The sequence below is a fragment of the Oreochromis aureus genome, linkage group 1 (genome assembly GCF_013358895.1).
Source record: "Oreochromis aureus strain Israel breed Guangdong linkage group 1, ZZ_aureus, whole genome shotgun sequence".
In the NCBI taxonomy this organism is placed as follows: domain Eukaryota; kingdom Metazoa; phylum Chordata; class Actinopteri; order Cichliformes; family Cichlidae; genus Oreochromis; species Oreochromis aureus.
In genome coordinates this window covers 10,706,711-10,728,078 of record NC_052942.1, presented here as the reverse complement: position 1 = coordinate 10,728,078, position 21,368 = coordinate 10,706,711, and the positions used below count along the sequence as shown (strand labels likewise).

Genomic DNA, 21,368 nt, shown 5'->3' with positions numbered 1-21,368 from the left:
CCATCGCCTGGTGGGAGTCTACTGTTGCCGCAGGAAAAAAAAAAAGAAAAAGAAAAAGGGAGACAGAAAAATGGCGGACCTCAGGAAAATCTGCCCGGAGTCTTTGCCCTGCCGTGTCAACTATTCGCGGAAAACGTCGCTACATGGAAAGCTTTTCATCCTCCTGTGTATACTTGCAGTGGACTCCGGAGGGGCTACGACCCACTGGGTTGTCACAGAGGACGGAAAAATTCAGCAGCAAGTATGACAGCTCATTGACGTGCTAACGCTTACGTTTGGCGGCTAGCTTATGAAGCTAACTATTTTTCATAGCACCGACTCTAACGTAACTGTAGTACCTATAATAATTTAACTCGGTGCGACTCATTTGTCAGCTTGAGCAACTGTGGATTTAGAGAGAAAGTTCCCTGGATATTAAAATCCCGCTTGTTTGACCAAGTGGTTTAGCTTTATCAGACTAGTTCCTTTATCTTTTGGTTAACCGGGTCAAGATAAACACTTATATTTTTATGATACTGTGTATGCCTCCCTTGGAAGGCGCTTGCAGATATCCCAGAACGTCAGTGGTGTTTGGTGCCGACTATAGACAGGGACATTACGTATTTATGTTTATGTGTATTAGGAGCGTCTGACAAGACAAGTGTGCGTGTGTGAAATTAACAATCGGGCGCACTAGTTAAATCCATGTCTCCACACTATCGGAATGTTGTCATATCACTTATCAGAGATTAATCGACTGCCCGAGTCTTTTTCGGCCTAATTTAGCGAAGCTAAGCACGTCGGTAACGATCGCGCTGTTTGCTTTTCAGGTGGACTCCCCTTTAAATCTGAAACACCCGCACGATGTTGTAATCTTCATGAGGCAAGAAACTCGTGTTAACTACCTCAAGAAGCTGGAGGTGTGTTTCCCCATTTATTCATTCATTCATTCGTGCTGGTCATTTGCTGTCTTTGCATTTTTTTGAATGGCCTGTTTTGACAAACACTTTGTTAAAACAGGCTGTAGTTTGTGTCACTACATTATTAAATCAAATTCAGTCGTTTAATTGAAGATCCAATTCCAGTTTCTCATGCCTCACTGTTGCCTTCTTTTCTAATTGTTGAGCAGAAGCAGCTAGTGGCACAGAAGATTCATATTGAGGAGAATGAGGACCGAGATACGGGTTTGGAGCAGAGGCATTACAAGGAGGATGCAGACTGTGTAATGGCTAAGGTACCCCTGGGAGACCTGGATCTGTATGATGGCACCTATATCTCATTGGAAAGCAAAGACATCAGGTCTGTGCCATTATTTTGCTTTTAAATATGTATTTATGGTTTCTTCTCCTAAATAACCTCACTGTCTCTGTGTGATTATGATAAAATTGTCATCTTTTATTCTCCTCTCTTCTTTCTAGACCCGAAGACTACATTGATTCCAGGTCTGCTCTACCCCCAGATCTAGAGAAGCCAGACTGTGGAAAAGTGTTTGAACTACCTTATAGTATCCATGCTTTCCAGCACCTCAGGGTGAGTAGATGCCAAGCTCATCATCTGTTGTGAAGATATAGGGCCGCTTGATGACGAGTATTATCTGCATGGCTTTTTTATTACCCAGCAAATATTTTGAAATGTTATCCTGAACCAAACCTCTGGAACTGAATTGTAGAGTTGCATGGAATTACGTGGCAGTTCTTGTTTAATTAGGCTTTAAGCCAATTTTACACTTAATTACTAGAAATGGACCAACTGACCAGCCAGGGACTGGAATCTGTTGTTTTCCGCCATGCTCAGCCCAGACCTGTGATCAGCCAGTCTGTCTCATGTGGGTCTGATTATGAGCCAGTCTGTTACATAGATGCGTAACGTGAGCAAGTAGTCATGCCCACACTTGCAGCCTCGTGCTAACATGTCTTTAACTAGAATTTATTTACTGTGAGTGCAGACGCAGAGTTTGCTAAAATAAACAACAGACCTTATTAGACACTTAAAGCACCCCCACCCAGCTGTACTTAAACATTTTAAAGAAGCTAACAGAGGCAAAGAGGCTAAAGTTAAAGGCATCGAGAGCTCAGAGCCAGCCAGCCTCAGTATGAGCAAAAGATCACAGGAGCTATGAGGGAAACTATGCCGACGAGTAAAAAAGATCAAGGTCCTATTACCTGGTGATTTTCTAAGCACAGTAGAAAACAATGTAAGTAAATGGCATTAGATTTGTTATATATATTTATTGCAGCTGCTTTTGTTTGGCTAGGTCAAGCATGCCAGGTAAAAGTGGGTGTATAGCAGCTCATTTAAGTTAATCATTTATGCCTCTTTACAGTAACAGAGCAACTTTCATTCGTGTCAGTGAGAGACGATCCTGTAACTTGGTCTGGGGAAAATTGTAAAGTTTAATCATGTCTTTTATGATAATAACATTTTTCTGAAGAAGAATTGATTTTTGCTCGTATATGCGGCCACTTTTAGTTCTTAGAAAGAAAATCTAAATCAGCAACAATCGTTTTCGGCAGGCCACGCTTAGAATAAAATTGGTATTGGCCAAGAAAATTGAATCCAGTGCATTTCTGTTAATTACCACTATGCCATCTAATACACTTCAGTATAACATAACGTACCTACAGTTTTGGATTTTGCTAATATGAAAACAGTGATTATTTATCTTTATGTTATAGGAGGTGCTGATGCCACTGTTGTTTTTCTTTTAAACCAACCCTTTGTTGCAGTTTATCTACAAACTTACTTGTATGATGTTTGAATTTTAATTTCTCCTTGAATCCAATATCAAGACGTTTATCATTTTTTCTAGTTCTAGTTTATCACAGTTTTTCTAGTTCCAATACTATTCCCATACCTTGGAAAAGAGGATTTGTACTGATACCAGTGTTAAATTAATAACCTGCACACTGCAAAGAGGAGACTAGGAGTCCTTTTTCATGCGTAAGGAGACAGTAGTAAATTAACAAGAAACAACAGGACCAATTTAAATGACATGGGAAACATGTATTTATATTCCATCTGTCTATTTTCTTAACTACTTTTCCAATTCATTGTCGTGGAGTGGATGTAGGTTATCCCATTTGTGAGAGAGCAAAAGACAGGGTACAGCTTGGCCAGTCCATCACGGGGAGACCGATAATCATTCACATCACATTAATCACCACTGTCCTGTTCAGAGTACCCGAATATGCAAACTTCACACAGAAAGGCCTCACCCGGCCAGTGGATTCGAGCCCGCTTGCTGTAATGTGAAGGTCATAACCAATGCACTGTGTCGAGTTTGTGTTTATGTTATTCGCTTTATTTGTTTTTACTAGTCTCATTTTAGCTCATTGTGAGAGTCTTTACTGCAGACTGCTCCCAAATGGGGTTGCAATAGTTTCTACTTTATCTGCTCCGTCTCAGTTTGAGTGCATGGGACGGAGCAGAGGCAGATGCAGCAAAATAATATTAATCAGGAAGTGTGATAAAAGCTTCCGTCAAAATGTCAGGTCAGTGCATCCTTGCCAAATATGCAACAGCTGTAATCTGTGTCTGGGGATCTCAGGGACACCTTTTTATTCCAGAAATAATTGTTGTTTTTGCTGTTAATTATAATAATTTATTATTAATTTATAAATTATATGTGAAATTTGAAAAGCCAAGATACATTCACCAATTTTGTTTGTTTTGTTTTCCAGGCACACATATTAGTGAGCGAGCGTGTACTTTGAAAATTGGCAGTCTCTCTGTCTAGCTGTAAAATCACTTGGTTAGGCCTGCTATCACATGAGATGATTGGTGTGCGACACCAAGGAGAGTTCAGCCTTTGTGCTTGTTTGATCACCTGCTAAAATATGATCTAATTGTCTTCCCCTTCCCCTTCTCTCTCCTCTAGGGTATACAGGAGAGGGCAAACCTGACCTCCCCACTTCTTTCTAAGGAGGATCCTATTTTTAGTTCATTGTCTCCTAAACTGGGTCGGAGTGCTGACGAGGTGGGTCATCGCATCCATCAAGGCTTACTGAGGGTAAGGGTCTCTATGTAAAACATTTACTCAGTATACTTAAAAACAAAAAAAAGTGACTGTTTTTGTTTTTTCCTTTGGAGTTGGTGTAGGAGTATGATATAAGTACTGGTAAATGGTCCAAATATCCTTTTTGCATGTCTGCTCATCTAAATTTGTTCTGTTCAGATGATTGGTTTATGACACCCAAATATTGAAGCAATAGTCATTCTGAGTACAAGGCCAGACACATTCTGAAGCACAGATTATCAGTGAGTCTTATTAAGGCTACTGAGCTCTGCTGTCCAACGCAACAATATGAAGGAGGAAAAGCTAAAATTCTGCAGAACCTTAAAAGTTGGCAGTTTGTGTATTTCGTAAGGCATAAAAAAGACGCATAACTTTAGGATTGTGTGTTTCAGAATTCATCGTCCTGGGTGCTGTACAACATGGCGTCATTTTATTGGCGTATGAAGAATGAGCCTCAGAAGGCCGTGGACTGCGTTGTGCGCGCTCTGCATTTCTCCCCAAGGTACTGTGAGGCTCGTCAGACGAGTTTTGCGGTAATATTTAGTTTATTGCGTGCGAGTGGTCACAGGTGTATCTGTGTGTTTGTTGTTCCTGTAGGCAGCACAAGGATATAGCCCTGGTTAACATGGCCAACATCCTACATCGTGCCCATTTTTCAGCGGATGCTGCTATCCTCGCCCATGCTGCCCTCGACCTTACCTCAGACCTCTTCACCAGTCACTACACTTTAGGCAACATTTATGCTGTAAGTTAAAGGGAAAGCATTTCATTCAAGCCACAGTGAATGCTCAAGTCTTTAAATCTTGTTTTATCACAGCATTTCCTGAATTTGACTGCAGTTAGGTTTCAGAGAGAATCAAAATCCAGCTATCAAAATCCTGTTTTCTTACTGACTAGTATTTTAGAAAATTTCTGACTATCAGTGGATTTACAACCAAGGCCTGTAAAACAGTTTTCATATTTACAGGGAGTACCAGTATTTTACAAAACGTATTTTTATATAACACTTCTCTTTGTGTCCACCACACTTTCTATCAGTGTACTAGTCCATACATATTTTTAGTCTGTTTATCGTTCTGTTGTGCTCGCAAAGAGTCACTACATGAAATAGGTAAGTCTGACCTCTGCTGTATCTGTCATGCTTTATGTGTCCTCTTCTGTTGCTGTCTGACTAGATGCTTGGGGAATACAACCACTCGGTGCTGTGTTACGAGCAGGCACTGCAGGCCCAGCCAGGCTTTGAACAGGCCCTAAGGAGGAAGCATGCTGTGTTGTGTCAGCAAAAACTGGAGCAACGCCTGGAAGCCCAGCACAGGTACACAAGCATTTTAACACACTCTCTAAGTGTTTTTGGTTGTGTTTTTGTTTTTACTGACATTTCTATTACTGATAATGCCAAAGAAAAGCCTTGCAATGAAAATATATTGTAATTTGCTGTATGTCGAGGTTGTTCAGCGATTACAAGAAATGCGCATAGACCTATCTGTAGGGAAGTCAGAATATGTGATTAAAATAAATGCAGAGCTGGCAGCCAATGGACTATTTTTACACTTATCCATGTCTACCAACTGTCCTGTTTTTCCCCTCTTTGTTTTCCATATTTGTAGGTCCCTACAGCGGACACTGAATGAGCTGAAGGAGTACCAAAAGCAGCATGACCACTACCTTCGCCAGCAGGAGGCGCTGGACAAACACAAGCTGCTGCAGGAAGAACAAATCCTGCACAACATTATCCATGAAACCCAGATGGCCAAAGAAGCCCAACTTGGTGAGATGCCACATACAGGAATTAAACAAGAACAGAACAGGAAAGAGAACGTTTAGAATAGTCATGAGATTATTGCAAAGTATTGTAATCACACAGTTCAGTTAATGAGTTTTGCAGCAAATTACGTTCTACTTTGGAGAAAGCTAATTGCTTTACCAGGTCAAAAGATAATATGAGGAGCCTGTGCTGGCTGTGGTTTAGCTTGTTACATACTAAATTAATGTGCATTTTTGTAATTGTGAAAAAGAAGCGACTTGTTCAGCTAGTTGTTTTACTGCAAACTGATGTGTATCAGTTTTGAGGAGGACAAGGTGTATTACTTGGTTTCACATAACAGAAGTGGTAAAGCTGTCAAGGTGCAGTAGAGATGATTGTAAAGTTGTGAAACTCATAAATGAACTCATGCATGAATAAGCAACTTCACAATATGAGCAACTCAACAAGATGTCAAGTCACATTATTCTGGTTTACACATGGTCCCTTTAAAAAAACAAAAGTAGGGTTTAGTTGGGGTTAGGTGCAAAAACAGGTTTGGCTGTAACGTAGACTACGAGGAAACAAATTAAACAAAACTTTATCTCGATCAAAATTTTGGCTCCACACAATTATTTGAATACGATCGAACGACATTAAAAGTGTGTTCTCCGTCAGTAGAACACCAAGAAAAAGCAAATTAAGCACTTGCTAAATCGTCTTGATGCATTCTCCATCATCCAGGTAAGTAAATCTCCAAAGGTTGATTCTAGTCATCTGGACGTAGCGTTTTCAGTGGGAGAAACGTTTCGTCACTCATCCAAGTGACTACGTCCAGATGAACAGAATCAACCTTTGGACACTTGCTAAATCAGTGTCTTACTATTTACCTGCATGTGCCACAGCTGTTTACTGCAGCTGACAGCTTGAAGTTTCCTGGACTATTCAGGAGAATATTAAACAACATCAAAATACAGATTTAAAGCACCATGGAAATATCTGACACTGCAGAAGCTGAAGAGCTTGTTCCTTAAAGCTGATCATCATCCAACTGCTCGGAAATACTTTGGATTTGGTGCCAGTCTGAACAAACGATTTGCCAAGAGAGCACTAGGGTTGTCTATGAACCACAAAGCAACATAGTCATTTGCTGTATGTCGAGTTATCCGGCCACCTGCAGTATAATGAATGCATGTAGACCAAAAAAAATTGTGCAATTGTGAATCTTCCAAAATCAACTCAGATGTCCATAAAAGCGAGCCTTGCAGCGCATCAGCGTATCCAACCAGATCATAAAGACATTTGGTCAAAAAGTATATTTCCAATAAACACGGTGATTAATAAAGGCAGACAGATGTTTTTCTACAATGACAAAACCTGTGTTCTATGTAGAATGTCGCAGAGGAATCTCACAGCTGTCGATTTTACTTGAGTTTTACTAGAGTTATTTTACGTGTTATTCACACCCACCACACAATATGAATATGAAAATAAGATTTTGTTTACATGACAGCAAAAAAAGATTTCTGTCACTAAAATCAATGAATAATCATGACAAATAATTGTGATCTCAATTTTTAACAGCATTTTGGTCATAGTCATACAGCCCTAAAACAGTCCTTAGGCTCCTCTGAGCTGTGACTTCAAATAAATAGTTTTCTGATAAGTTCATATTCTAAATTGCTAGTTACAAGTCATTTATTGACATTGTTGGGTTCAACACACAAAAATGCTTAGCTTTAGGTTCTAAGATGGGACTACGCTAACTCACTTCCCAGTGGCTCAGTCCCTCTTTTATAATCTCTGAGTGTTTAGAATAGCATCTGAGAATTTTCCATCATGTGTGTTTCAGGGAACCATCAGATGTGTCGGCTGGGTCAGCAGCAGCGCAGCCTCTACTGCCCGTTTGACCTGCCTGTGCGCTACCACCGGGGTGATCTGTTTGAACATGTTCAGTATGTCCAAGTGAGTCTTTGGAAAAACTGTTTATAAGAAAAAGTAGACATCAAAATGATAAACGCTGATTGCCTTCTTGGCAGATGTGCACACTATTGAAAGTATGTTTAACAAGTTCATCACGAGAGGTTATTCTAGTCTAAAAGCAATGGCATAATCTCTTCTTTTCTGAATGACTTTAGGGATATCACTTTTTTGCTATGAAAAATCAATTCTAGTGTACACAAATTGTTCTATTCAGTTGCAGTTAGTGTCCTTGCCAAAGTGACTGTTAGATGTGACAAAGAGAACAGATAGTCTGTTAATATGTTAAGAACTGGTGGATCAGTCAGTCTGCCTTTTTTTAACAGTTTTATTTTTTTTTTTTATTTTTTTTTTTTTTCAAGTTAGGTCACAAAAACCATCAAACAGTAATGAAACTGGCTCTCGGGTTCTCATTTCCTCTGAAAGGAAAGACTAAGAATTACCTCTGCTGTACAGGAGACGTTCTCAGTCTCAGAAATTAACGGCACACTGTAATGGCTGCACACGACTACATCCCCCCGATGATAAATTTACATCAGTCACTCTGTAGAGAGCTCTTGCATACGGGTAGATGTGAACACTCTTAACACTGGCGAATGCATGTAAAATTCACAACATAATTTGCATTTAAAATATTTTTTCACTTACTACATAAAATATGTCAGAGTTTGAATGTCATCAGTATTTTTTTACAGTGTAGAGAATATCAAAACCAATGAACAATCCACGAATGAGCAGGTGTGTTCAAACAGAAGGACAATGTTTCTTAGCCCAGGGTTTTTGTTTGTGACAAACAATTTAAATGCAACGACACTGCTGTGTTTTTTCTACAAGAATAAAACAAACATTTATTTATTGAGTCATTATTTATGAAGAACCTTGTTTTACTTTGTGTTTCTGTCTTTGTTCGTAGTTTGGAGAAGAGGTGTCAGTGGCATCCAGTGTGGCACTTGTGTCAGAACGCAACTCAAACCAGACGGAAGCCAGCCCCCAGCTCCACCCCACTGTGTCTGGGGGCCAGGATCCCGCTGCCGCCCTCTGGGGCAGCCATCAGGATTACACAAAGGCAGGCTAAACCAATTACATGTTTTCTTTTTCTTTTTTCTTTTAATTTTTTTTTTTTTTTCCACAGGTGAAGTCTGTGACTATAAATAAAATAAAACTAAATAAATAAAACTAAATAAAACTCTTGCAGTGCTTAAACAAACTTTAAACAAATTGCTCGAAATGAACTTAAACAAACTCACCATAGTACTTACAGCAATGTGTGGGAACTGGTGGTTTACATTTGGCAGAAAAATTTAAATGCTGAAGAGAAAATATTAGACTTGTAAAATAGTCACGTATAGCCTTGATAAACTGGATAACTAGAGCGTGATCGTGTTTTGAGTTATTAGAGTTACAGGAAGTGTGTTTGTGCTGTAGGACTTGCAGAGGATGTTGTGGCCTCAAAGGTCTGACTGTGCCCATGAGTATCCAAGTGTCCCCCCTGCTCACCTGCTGCCAACCTACTACCTTTCACCTGAATCACAGGGCATCAGGTCAGTACAGATTCCTGGATAGACACAGTTCCAGTGGTAGCAGCATAGATGGATTAGTTTCACATTCCTCAGAAGGATCCACAGGAATGCAAAAGAAACACATGTGTTCAAAGAGCTTTGCAAAAAAAAAAGAATAATGAGTGAAATATGTCTGCATATGTTTATTCAGCCCAGTGGCAACTCTTCTTTATGGGACCAGCAGTCTTTCTGGGACAGTAGGTCTGCCAGACTGTGGTCCTGTCCCCCAACCATACCCAGCCCTTCTGCCTGCCTCACTAGAGTGGCCCCTGGAAGAAAAGGAGCTGCCAGATCCTTTTGCCTCTGAGGTATCTGTCTGTCTGTTTGTACACGTGCAAGACATCTTGTTTGTGCATGTGTGTGTGTGTGTGTGTGTGTGTGTGTGTGTGTGTGAGTATTTTTGTGGCAAAGACTATCCCTATACACATATTTCTGTCTATGTATACAGATACTGCAGTTACGTAGTGGAGGATGGACGCTGGACCAAATTGGCCATAGAATTGCTCAAGCCATGAAACAAGTAAGGGAGCTCCTCACACCCACACAAGTTCTGATCGTTACCACCTGGTGTATAAGCCTAAATCTGTATAGAGTGCTACAGAATATGTTTATTTTTCTTTAAATATAGTTTAGATGAACCCTTTACTGACTCAGTGCTCCTGCAGTCCAACTTAAGTTGTTGAGTTCACAAGAAGTTTCCATTATATCTGAAGTCTGATTATGAATCACTCTAGTCACTCCAAATAGCTCCCAGCTCAAATTGTCTGAGGCCACCTTAAGCTAACCTAAGTTTGTTTTGTATGTATAGGCCACTATACCCCGCTGGCAGGTTCACAATGAGGCAGCTCTATTTTGGCGAGCCAAAGGCAATGGCAGCCGTGCCCTGCAGTGCCTGCGCCAAGCCTTGAGCTCAACTCCGCCTTCCCATCGCCACCTGCCTCTCGCCAATGCTGCAAACCTGCTGCTACACCACGGCCTAAGCACCCACGCACAAACACTGCTGGAGTATGCATTGGCGCTTAATGCGTCAGAGGTAAATAACCTGCTGGGTTATGCTATTTCAGTATGCTGTACAAGTAGTTTGTTTAGGTGTGCTTTATATTTTGGTTCGTGTTGGAGAAACGCATTTGTTAACACAAACGGTATTCATCACATCGCCTTGCGTCAAAGGAAACAAAAGTACGCCTGTTATCGTCTTTACAGCACGCTGCATTGTACTAGACTGAAAATCCCAAATCAGCAGTAGTGTGTTTTTTATTGACTGTGCTGAATGCGACTTCACGAACAAACTTCTGATTAACTGCATCTTTGATGGCTTCACAGAGCACCACTTTTCAATTACTGGGATCAGTAGTGTTATTGTGCCATGTCCGAGCACTCATCTCAAGGTGGTTCTAGGAACAAATGTCCCGACCATTTCAACATGGCAGAGGAACCTAGGAAAATTTAAAACCTGGGTGTTTGCCTTAAAAATGCGCAGCATCTAGATGTTAGACTAATTTTACATTGTGGGCCACATATAGCACGCTTCGATCTTAAGTGGGCCGGACCAGCAAAACTCGCCTTTCTGATAGTCTAAAGAAGTTTAATCACACATTTAATCCTTTATTATATAAGAAGAAAATGCAGTTTCAAAAATAAATCTCGGGTTTTATATATGATAAATAAATGCTGCTTTAAATTTCTTACATTGTAAGAAATCGGTATGAAAAAACAGAAAAAGTAGTTGTTTAGTTGTTTTAGTGTAGTATGAATGGTTACAGTGGAGGTGTTTATTAGAAGGAAAAGCTGCAAAAATTTGAAAATACAGTTAAAAGTCAGATATTTTGTGCCCTTATTCCCATTTTCCAAAGCTGCCAGTGGGCCAGAGTGGAGTCTTTGTCTTTGGCAGAGCTTATTTTAGCCCCTGAGCGTTATGTTTTGACACACCCGATCGAGAAAATGCTATAGAGAAACCACAGACTAAATTCGATAAGGAAAATTTCCAATATCATTCTAAATCAAGCTTTGCGGGTAAAAACTGGTTTATGCGTGCAGAGAATTCTCATGCTATAATAATTCAGGAACCGCAGGTTAATTGTGTTATATGCAAGCTGGAAACTGCAGAAGTGCTGTTTTACATGCATGATTTAAAAAAATAAAAAATAAAAAATAAAAAAAAAGCAGATACATCCTCCACAGATAACAGAAACAACGTTCATTATCACGCACATCATCCACCATCTAATTTCACCCATCTTGTCTTGTTTTTGTTTTTTTCCTCCCCCAGCCTCACACTCTGCTCAGCCTGGTGAGTGTGCACTTGGCCCAGGGCAATGTGACAGGTGCCCTGGCCCTGTTCCGCCACATCCTGGTCACAGCCCTTTCCTCCTCGTCCTTCACGTCCTTTTCTGGCTGTGAGCAGTGCCGCAACAGTCTACCTCTGCTGCGTTGTCTTCAGTTCTACCCCTCCCTTTACAGTCTCTCAAACCGACAGTCCTGCTCAAGTGAGTAACTTGGGGGGTGGGGAAAAAATACCGCCTAGTTTTGTTGTTTTTTTTGTGGGTGGTTCTTTTTGTTTGGTTGGTTCTGGGGTTTTTGTAAAAAAAAAATTTTTTTAGTAGAATTTTCTGTTTTACTTTTTAGTTACGGAGTGTGTCTAAAATGATGAATTACAGTACAGATTCAGATGATCAGCAGTGACCTAGTTGAAAGTTTTGCATGACAAAATTCAAGAGGGACTATTTTAAAGAAATCTTTGCATACTAAAAACAAGATAAATATTTATTCAAAGCTAATAGTTGCAAAATGATAATGTTCTTAAGTTGCTGAAACCCTGAAATATCTTAAGTTTTGTAAAATGAAGAACTGTTGGGTAATCTCTTTTAAAAGCAGAGCTTTATTGGGCGACCGGAAAAACTCATTTTCTGCCCACTGGCTGTTGTTTTTTTTTTTTTTTTTTTGTTTTTTTTCCTATGTTGGTTCACAGCACGCTGAAATGCTGTAACAGCCACTTGAGCAGAATCTGTCACATCTAACTTAAGGGTTTTAGTTTTATTCGGTTGAATACAGGATTAAACATTCCCAGTAGTGTTTAATGCGGGAATGTTTGAATTAATCAGCAAATATAATAGCATTTATGAAGAGCTGGTGAGTCTAAATGCATTTATTAGAGCTTTACAAATATTTATTTTTCTGTATCTATGAGCTGAAGTGAAATTTAACCTCGGACTCCTCTGCTTTGGGCCTAACACTCACAAACCACCTCGTGTTGCTCTGCCTGAAGCTGCAAGAGTCGCTGTGAAAAACTGCTTGTATGTTGGGTTTCTCTCCTGTATTCATATCAGTGGGAGTGGAGAGAACAGTGCTTTGAAGTGGAGAAATTCTTCCACTCAATAATTTAAGCTGCAGAAAATAGCTGATGCCAGATTTAGAAGGGACTATATTTTGCGCTCTGAAGTTGAAGGTTGCGTCCATAAAGCGCACACCAAATGTCTGAGGTTGCTTGAGCCGTTACAAAGCACATATATCTACCATTTAGATTTTTCAATAAAAATCAAATATACTAAAAAAAAAAATAGACTTATGGTAAAAGTTTGGTGATGACTGCTGTCCTGACTGTTTCAGATCTTGTCAGGGGAAGAACTACAGTGAGCTAGAAAATAGTGGTGCAGAAACAGCTGAGGTCTCAAACTGGTGTCCCTGATAGATAAGATCCATCAGTTCTTCTGGCTCCCTGTTCTGGCTGTTGTCCATGCAAGGCCAGCCCAATGTGTACATGTTTTGTCATGTACGCACTTAAACACCTAATGAAAAAATAACATTTGAATTATGTGAAAGATTTGAGGTAAAATTCATAGCCAAACATTACATTAGTCAGTTTACAGTAGTTAACGAACAGCTGCCAAAGACCTGCTAGTACAAGAAAGAGAACCGAATAACATGCGGGAAAACATGTAGGCTTCTTCAGAGGACAGTGAGACAGTAAATGGAGTCGGCATATGTAGATTTTGAACTGACTGATTTGTTTAAAACCCAAAAACAAACACAGTAGCTGTGTTTTCACTGTTTGAAGTAAGTACAACAGAAAATTGTTTCCAGTGAGCTGCAGTGCAAAATCTGTAAGGCTGTGAGCTAAGGTTGAACAATTATCACATGATATTCTGGATAAATGTTAAAAGAATAGCAAAAAATACCCCAAATGATTTCATAGTTCTTCACCTAAGTGGGGGAAAATACTTTTTAAAAAGTTGTATTAGCTAAAATTACTGAAGCATAATGTCTAAATTGATAAAAAAAAATTGCAAATATGCGAAACCCTTACACAATAATCCGTTCATCATTGTTTAATTAGTCTTTTTTTGTGTGTGTGCATTTGTGTCAGTTTGTGTCAGTCAACCATATCAGAATAATTTTGTAGTTTCATTTTAACTGCATGCTTTTTGTGGTAGTGTTTGAAGTAATAAGTGAACCTCCCATTTATAGTTGATCCGGAGGGCACTGCCTGCATGGCTGAGGACGACCTCGGCCTGCAGCTGGAAGACTGGGAGGGCAGTGAAGAGAAGCAGGACGCACCGACCATTTCTGCCATGGAAGACACTCTGCTCTTTGAGAGTAAGAATTTGATATGTGGCGTCTTCACTGGCACAATGAAGCGGTAAAGAGATTATGTCTGTGGCACTTCAGCAAGGATGTCTAAATAATTCAGAACTTGAGATTCCGTCTAGTGCAGTTTGGCATGTGGCAAAAATGTGTAGTGTAAGTGTCACAGACAAGTGAGATTTAACAGCAGTGGAATACTTTACTACATTTTACTGGCTTTCAGGTTCCCATAGTCTACGTTGGGGTGTCCTATCGTTTTTTTCTTGTTTGTTTGTTTTGGGGTTTACATGCTCTTTCTTTCCTGTTGAGCTAATTTTTCTTAATCCTATTCATTCCTTTCTCCACACCATGCAGAGGTCATAGTGGACAGTAACGGTTCAGATGAGGCAGCCGGACAGCAGCAGGCTTCTCCTTCTGCATCGGCAGCGGCAAAAATGAGCGCTTCTTTTGGAGATGGAGGAGAAAAGGAGGAGGAGGACTGGCAGCTGAAGGAGGATCTGATGGGAGCCTTTGAGGGTGCACTGGATGTCGGTGGGAAGCGAGGTGACCTGCGAGGTATCCGGGTGCTAAAGAACGACCGTGTCATGGGTGCGCGTCCTGGTAGTGGGCCCTGTTTTGGAAACTGTGAGGATGATGAGGGAGCAGAGTGGGTAAGTGTGGAAGTTCACTAGTTTTTAAATGGCAGAACTGAGTTTGAGTAATCCTTGCCAACATCTGTCAGATATTTGTGAGTACCTTAATTGAATATTACTACTACTTATTGGTCTTCAGATCACTTTCCAAGTAAAGCGGGTCAGAAAGGCTAAAGTGGATGGGTCAGAAAGTGTTTCCACCTCTGATGACAGCCAGAATGGGGACTCACTGCCTGGGGGTCACTCTGTTTTGGAGATCAGCGGTCCAACTATCCCATCGCCCGGTCCTTCAGGTAACACATAAACCTTTAGTATTAACTGACAACATCACGCACAGAGAAAAAGCCTCTCAGAGAGGTGTCACTGTATTTTTCTTTTTCTTTATTCTTTGGACAGGTCGTTGGAGAGACTACACAAGTCTTGGCTGGCCAGGGCCAGAGGAGTGCCAGCGGATACGGAGGGTGGACCTCACCACTGTAGCTAGCACTTGGTTGGCTGTTTCTGCCAAGAACATTGAGTAAGGCTTTCACTGTCCTGAATATGTTGTTATCCTGTATTTATGAAGTTCTAAACAGATTCAAAGAGGATTTATTTTATTGCCATATGGCTGTGAAAGCAGGTGGCAATTTCATTTTTAACAGAACTTAGAAATGCGTTTATAAGAAATAGACAGCTGGATAATTTATTTTTATTTTCTCTCCACTCCCTCCCGTCAGCATCACAGAGCACATAGACTTTGCCACTCCACTCCAGGAGCCAGCTGTTGAACCTTTATGCAACGCCAACCTAGCTGCTAGTATGCACACCCTTGACCACCTGGCAGGGGTAGCCAATCGTGCCGCCATCCATTACACTGGGGAGAGCCAACTGCGTGAGGTATGCTGAGGCAGAAGCTGCAGATAACAAGAGCCAACATATAAAATAAATGCAAACAGCACAAGACTGGAAAAAAGTTCCATGCTAAGGTTTCCTTTACAGAAGGATTTTTCTAAGAGCAAACAAGATGAACTTAATCACATCAAAACTAATGTCACTACATTCTAGTCTTCTCATCCAAATTGTTGACAAGCTTGTATATCACTATTAATAAACTTAAAAGTTTCAAATTACCCTTAGGTGGGGGAAAACACACAACATTTAATAACAATCTCAGAACCTTCTTAAGAAATAAAAAACACAATTTTGTTGTTTAACTTGATTGACAGAATTTGTTTAAACCCATCTTTCTTACAGTAGCTAATGGTGTGATTTATGTCTCTTCTTTTCCAAACCCAAAGGTCCTGCAGAACCTCGGCAAAGACAAGTTTTCCCCACAGTCCTTTGAGCAGGTGGGCACCCGCATCGCTAAAGTCCTGGAGAAGGTAAGGACTCACTGATGGTCCAAGGCAATTTAAAAAGAAGTTTTTGCTTTAGAATAATAGATTTTTCTACCTACTATGACTTGAATGTACAGCAAGTCATGTTCATAAATAAGGAGAATACTCTTTTACTGTGATTAATATTAGACTAGTATTTTAATAAAGGAAAAATGTCTAAAAATATATTCAGCTGTATAAACATCTGATCACTGGTCGTCTCCTTGGCGCTACAGCATGTTATTCAGAATATCCTTCGCTTTAAGTCAAAACTGAATCTAGCAAATATAAACACCCCACTGTGAAAGTCAGTACTGTGGTTTATTCACTTCTGGTGGTTTGTTTGTCCAGTCGGGCTTTATGATTAAACTCTCCAAAGTTTTTCTCTGAATATTATTGTATTTCTTTTGATAGCTGTACCATGCAACTCCAGTGCGACGGTTTCATTGAGTTTTTCTCTTCTCTAATCCCTAAAACGGCAGAATCAGACTTCCTGGGTTTTATCCAGCATGGCTGCACTATACTGGAGAGTGAAAGGTCAAGGCAAGAGAGCCATCGACTGTCTACGACAAGCACTCAACTATGCTCCCCATCATATGAAGGCAAGTTAGGCAAAAGTTGTTCCTAACAGTGGTTTTCTTGTGAACATGAAAAATAAATCTCTTTATATGTTTTTGTTTTTTGTTTTTCTCCCTCTCGTGACTTTTAAACCAGGATGTGCCACTTATCAGCCTGGCCAACATCTTCCAGAACGCCCGGCTATGGGAGGACGCGCTTACAGTGGCTCGCATGGCAGTAGAAATTGCTCCGCACTTCGTCGTGAACCACTTTACCCTTGCCAATGTCTATATAGCAATGGTAACAGCCACAGTCACATTTTTTTCTAATAATCCATCAATATTTACTGAGAGCTGCTCACCAGTATCATAGGTTGAAGCAGTGCTACAACACAATGTCAGGACATTTATCAAGCAGTGAACCACATCAAGTGTCTTTGCTTTCCTCGTCACCAGGAGGAGTTTGAGAAAGCCATGCGCTGGTACGAGTCTACTTTGAAGCTGCAGCCAGAGTTCGCTCCTGCCAAAGATCGACTGAGAACCATTCAGTGTTACCTGCTCACCAAGAGGGAACGTCGTCAGCCCTAAACCACTCAGCCAGTTTAATCCCAGTAGTACCCACTGGCCATGCACACATCAGATAAACACTCACACACATACACGCAGACAGAATACACATCAGAAGACCGCAACAAACTTGGACAAAGTAAAAGTGTAAGAAATATGAACTAAGTCAAACATGAGGTGTCGAGCTTTATATTCGGGTGAATCTAAGTCCTTGTTTGTTTTTGTTTTTTGGGTGTTTTTTTGTGGGGTGGGGATTGTTTTATGTTTTTTTAAAAAAAAGGTCTAACCAATACCACGAATTAAGTTTGAACTGTCATACAGTAAAACTGTAGATAATCTTGGCCCACTACTTGCAGGATTCAAAATCAAAAGGCTCAGACTCATTTTTGCAAATCAATTTTCGCTTGATTTGCAATAAAGGTTGGACAAAACTAACTAATGACCACAGAATCCACCTAATTCTCTTACATTATTTTATTTAAATTGAAGAAAAGCTTAAACTGTCTTTCTTGAAGACATTTTACTGCTGTTTAATATCAGGAAGTGGGATCTATAACAAAAACAAAAAAAAGTATATTGCTCTATTATGCTGAAGGATAATGAGATACTACTGCCTGAAGATGGTACATTTTAATCTAAAGTAATTGGAGATGATACAGTATTTGCTTTTGCTGAGACGGTATGGAATGTGCTTTTCAACTTGAGTTTAAATGAGGTTGACTCGATTAATATATTCCCTCACTATTTCTGCTTCTTAAAATGGATGGGGACATTCAGTTCTTTTGCACTTTTTTTTTTTTCTTATAGCATTCCTATTTATATGGGACCTAAACGATTAGATTTTTGCGCCAAGCTACAAAAGACAGAAAATAAACTCTGCTATTACATTTGCTTCTTAACTTATGGAAATCATCTGGCAGAAAAATTATATCTCATTGCCCATCTATAAAAATAAAAAATAATGATTAAAAAAAACTGGAATCTGTATTAAATGTACAGTATTAAAGGCAGTGTGTGGATTTCACTTTGTTTCTCTGTGTCATTTCTTTGTTTCACTGGAAAATAAAAGCATAGGGGAGATTTCATGATTGAAAACTATGATCATAAAGACAACCTCAGCATTCTTTTTTTCCACTCATGTAATCTTAAAAAATTGCCAAGTGGTGGCACTGTTTGACTTTTTTTTAACCAACTTTATTTCCCAACAGTGTCTCTCTCTTTGCAAATCCCATTAGGACAAAGTTAAAGGTGTATCTTGCAGTCAAAAAGAAGTTGTATTAGCAGTCATTCATTGTGTATTGCCAGATCCACTGCTCAAATACCCAAACCTGTTCCTTGGTTATCGTACCAAAACATGAAAATACATGAAAAATAATAAATTAAAGTTAAATACCTCTTGTATTCCAAAGGCTGTTATCAGCAGAGACTGACAAATACTTCCGACCCACCCTTAGCTTTTTCAGATGATGTGGTTATTATGCAACATTCACCTGTTTTACTACTACTATGAAGAATGAACCTCTTTCAAAGGACTTGGCATTGTGTGAGTTGAAGGTAATAACAGATTTCCACGTGTTAGGACAGCAGAGCTGTACAATAAGTGTTATAGCAAAAATAAAAATAAGATTGCCACAACATCACATCAATATTACCAAACGTAAGTTATTTTTTAAACAATATATCTGTGTTTTAATTGTTTTGTGTGTGTATAAAAAGTGCCTATCATTGAAAAACAAGTGCAAAAACAAAACTGTTGAGTTTGCTCCCACTGAAAAGCACCAATTGTTTATGTGATGTGAATATGAGCTTTAACAGTATTTAAATGAATAAAGCTGCCAGCAGTGATAAGGACGCCAAGCAGGTCAGCAGAGCACAGCTGTCACATTAGAAGCATGGTTGTATGTACTGTATGCACTGACAGGAAAACCCTGCTTCTGCTTACAGCACCCCTGTGGTCAAGCAACAGATTTTCAGCCTGACCCAGTGGAGTCCATACACCACATTTGGTGCAAATACAATCAAGGATTGCTGGTGTACGGTGCTTAGCAAATTCATTAGACCACATGTCATGAAAACAGAAATAGTCTGGACAGAAATCTGTCCATAAATAAATTCATCTGGACTTTTCTGAGAAGTCAGTAATGAATCAAGCATAGGATATATAAACTGATTTTTCTGCAGAGCAAATAACTATTCTGTCACCTTAATCAAAAACAAAGTGTTTGAATATTATTTTCTGCTTTTTTTGTAAAACAATACATTTGAACATTCATGGCTAACAACAATAATATTATTTTAGCATTAAAAATATAAAGAGCTTGCACATACTGACAGATTAACCATTACAGAAACCTAAAAAAATAATAATTCTGGTAATTACCAATACTGTTAATTTAGGTCAGCTGCAGCAGAAACCTCATATTGGGTGATGCTCTAATACATTTGTTAAGCATCGTAGCTATGATCTCACTTCCTGTTTGGTGGCTTTGCTATCTGATAACATGAGACTAGGTCTGACAATCATCTGTCCCAATTCTAATTGAGACTGAGAGGAAAAAAGGTGACCTGTGAAAATGCTTAAACTTTTTCAGAGCAGCAGCAGACATCACAGTTCACTTTGAATGTGTCTTAATCCAAGAAGCCAAATGTCCTGCATGTGGTTTAAAAGTTTTTTGTGCAAAAACGCAGCTCTAGCTTGACCCATGGTGGCGCTAGAACCCTCTGGGCACAGACGTGACACTGGATGCAGTTTTCTTCTTCTCCAGTGAAAGAAGAAACAGATGATGCACTGTAAGAAACGCTAGAAAATAACTGGATTTATAAAGCTTTACATGTGTGAAACAATTCATATAGGCCTCATGAATTGAAACCTGGCTGTGTTAAGCATTGTTTACTTGTACACAATGTTGCCAGTGCAGCATGGAGTGCCTTAGAACAAATTTGGAACAGTATGTTCATTCACATAAACAACAGTATCTTTTTCTGCCACCTTATTCTTTTTTTTTCCATTTCAATTCCAGGATCTAAAAATGGCACACACACACACACACAATGCAGCCTGCTATTTTTAGAACCCTGTAAAGGAACAAGATGGTTGCAGAGGAGCTGAAGTGTATGCACAGACTCCTATAAATACAAACACAACACATGGGAGGGGAAATTTGCAGCTGCACATTTGCTGCCCTTTGGATTCAGCACCACTGAGGACAAATGAGCTGCTGCATTGCTAATGGATGTTTATTGTTAGCCCCCCCCCCCAACACCCCCACACCCCCCAGCCTGTGCAGACGAACTCATTCTCCTCTGTGTTTTGGAATGTTTCTCAATGAATAATTGACTGGAGTGGTATTTTTGACCATTCCTGTCTTGGGTGCTGTATATAAATAGTTCATGTGCAGCAAAGCGTGCATGTATTTGTCAGGGGCGTCAGGCCTGGGAGTAGGAGCCCTGTTATGTAATAGGCATGTGAGTTGGCACACCACAGAGACACTGCATTGAATGGGTGTGTGTGATGCTCTGTTCCCATTGAGTGTTTTCAGAGTGATAGTATACTCACTGGGAGTCCTTTGTCAAGTTTGCTGCAGCTGAGGCAGCTAATTTTGTTACTGCGATTGGTAAACATGAACTCGCATGCACCATGGCGTTTAAATAATGCACTTTGTTTGATGCATACGTTTATGCATTATAAATCAGCTCTAGCTCACTTATCCATGTTAGGTATTGATTTGGCCTTTTCACAGTATCCACACTGACCTTGTAAGTATAATAACATGCAGCTGCTGTTGTTTTTTTAATAGTGGGGATGGAGCTATATATTTTGTGCAACACTGTGTTGCATTTCTACTGATGCAAATTTGAAAATTAACATTCAGAATAATTTTTGCAACTCTCTGTTTAGATTCTGCCAAAATTGTCTGCTATATAGATGCAAAAAGGCACTTGAGGTTGAGAAACAGTGGAACAAGTGGCCAATGTTCTAAGATTCTAATTTGTTCTCATGCAAAACTTTTTGATGCCACGCTGAAATTTGTTATCACAGCTGATGGTATGTAGTTATATTTAGCTCGCCACTGGTGAACATAGTAACAGTGAATGGATGTTGCTGTAAGATATTACATAATAATAGTGAGGTTCCTACATGGACATGAAAGGAGATGACTGTTTTAAAGGCACAGAGATGACGAGGGGATGGAGATTTCAACATGCGAGGAAGAATGCTGTTTTATTTGAATGTCCTTTCTGTAGCTGTTGTCCAGTGTGTGCACTGATTTCCAACAGAGCCTGTAGATACAGTCATTTTTATTTCATATATTGATTCAACATTTAAAATTGTTTTAAAAAAATAGAACCACACAACTGGATTATAGTGTGATTCCAATATACCAATAAATATGTGCATTAC

At 39.6% G+C, this 21,368-nt stretch overlaps 1 protein-coding gene across 1 annotated transcript; it reads left to right on the top strand.

Moving 5' to 3' along the window:
- Positions 1–11: 11 nt before the first annotated feature.
- On the top strand, positions 12–17,990 carry ttc17 (tetratricopeptide repeat domain 17). Its single transcript, XM_039605230.1, has 25 exons — positions 12–241; positions 810–899; positions 1,109–1,278; positions 1,398–1,509; positions 3,857–3,988; positions 4,387–4,496; positions 4,592–4,739; positions 5,170–5,309; positions 5,602–5,762; positions 7,588–7,700; positions 8,629–8,781; positions 9,141–9,256; positions 9,426–9,582; positions 9,723–9,794; positions 10,083–10,307; positions 11,544–11,760; positions 13,739–13,867; positions 14,210–14,505; positions 14,627–14,780; positions 14,884–15,004; positions 15,204–15,363; positions 15,765–15,848; positions 16,325–16,444; positions 16,557–16,700; positions 16,856–17,990. Exons 1-25 carry the CDS (start codon positions 71–73, stop codon positions 16,985–16,987), a joined length of 3,627 nt encoding a protein of 1,208 aa, XP_039461164.1. The 5' UTR covers positions 12–70; the 3' UTR covers positions 16,988–17,990.
- The last annotated feature ends 3,378 nt before the right edge of the window (positions 17,991–21,368 follow it).

Excerpts from the sequence above, each read along its gene's own strand:
- ttc17 (XM_039605230.1), top strand. The coding sequence starts at position 71 with ATGGCGGACCTCAGGAAAATCTGCCCGGAGTCTTTGCCCTGCCGTGTC. Across the intron at positions 9,257-9,425 it reads CCTGAATCACAGGGCATCAG|CCCAGTGGCAACTCTTCTTT; the intron begins GTCAGTACAGAT and ends ATGTTTATTCAG. Across the intron at positions 13,868-14,209 it reads AGACACTCTGCTCTTTGAGA|AGGTCATAGTGGACAGTAAC; the intron begins GTAAGAATTTGA and ends CACACCATGCAG.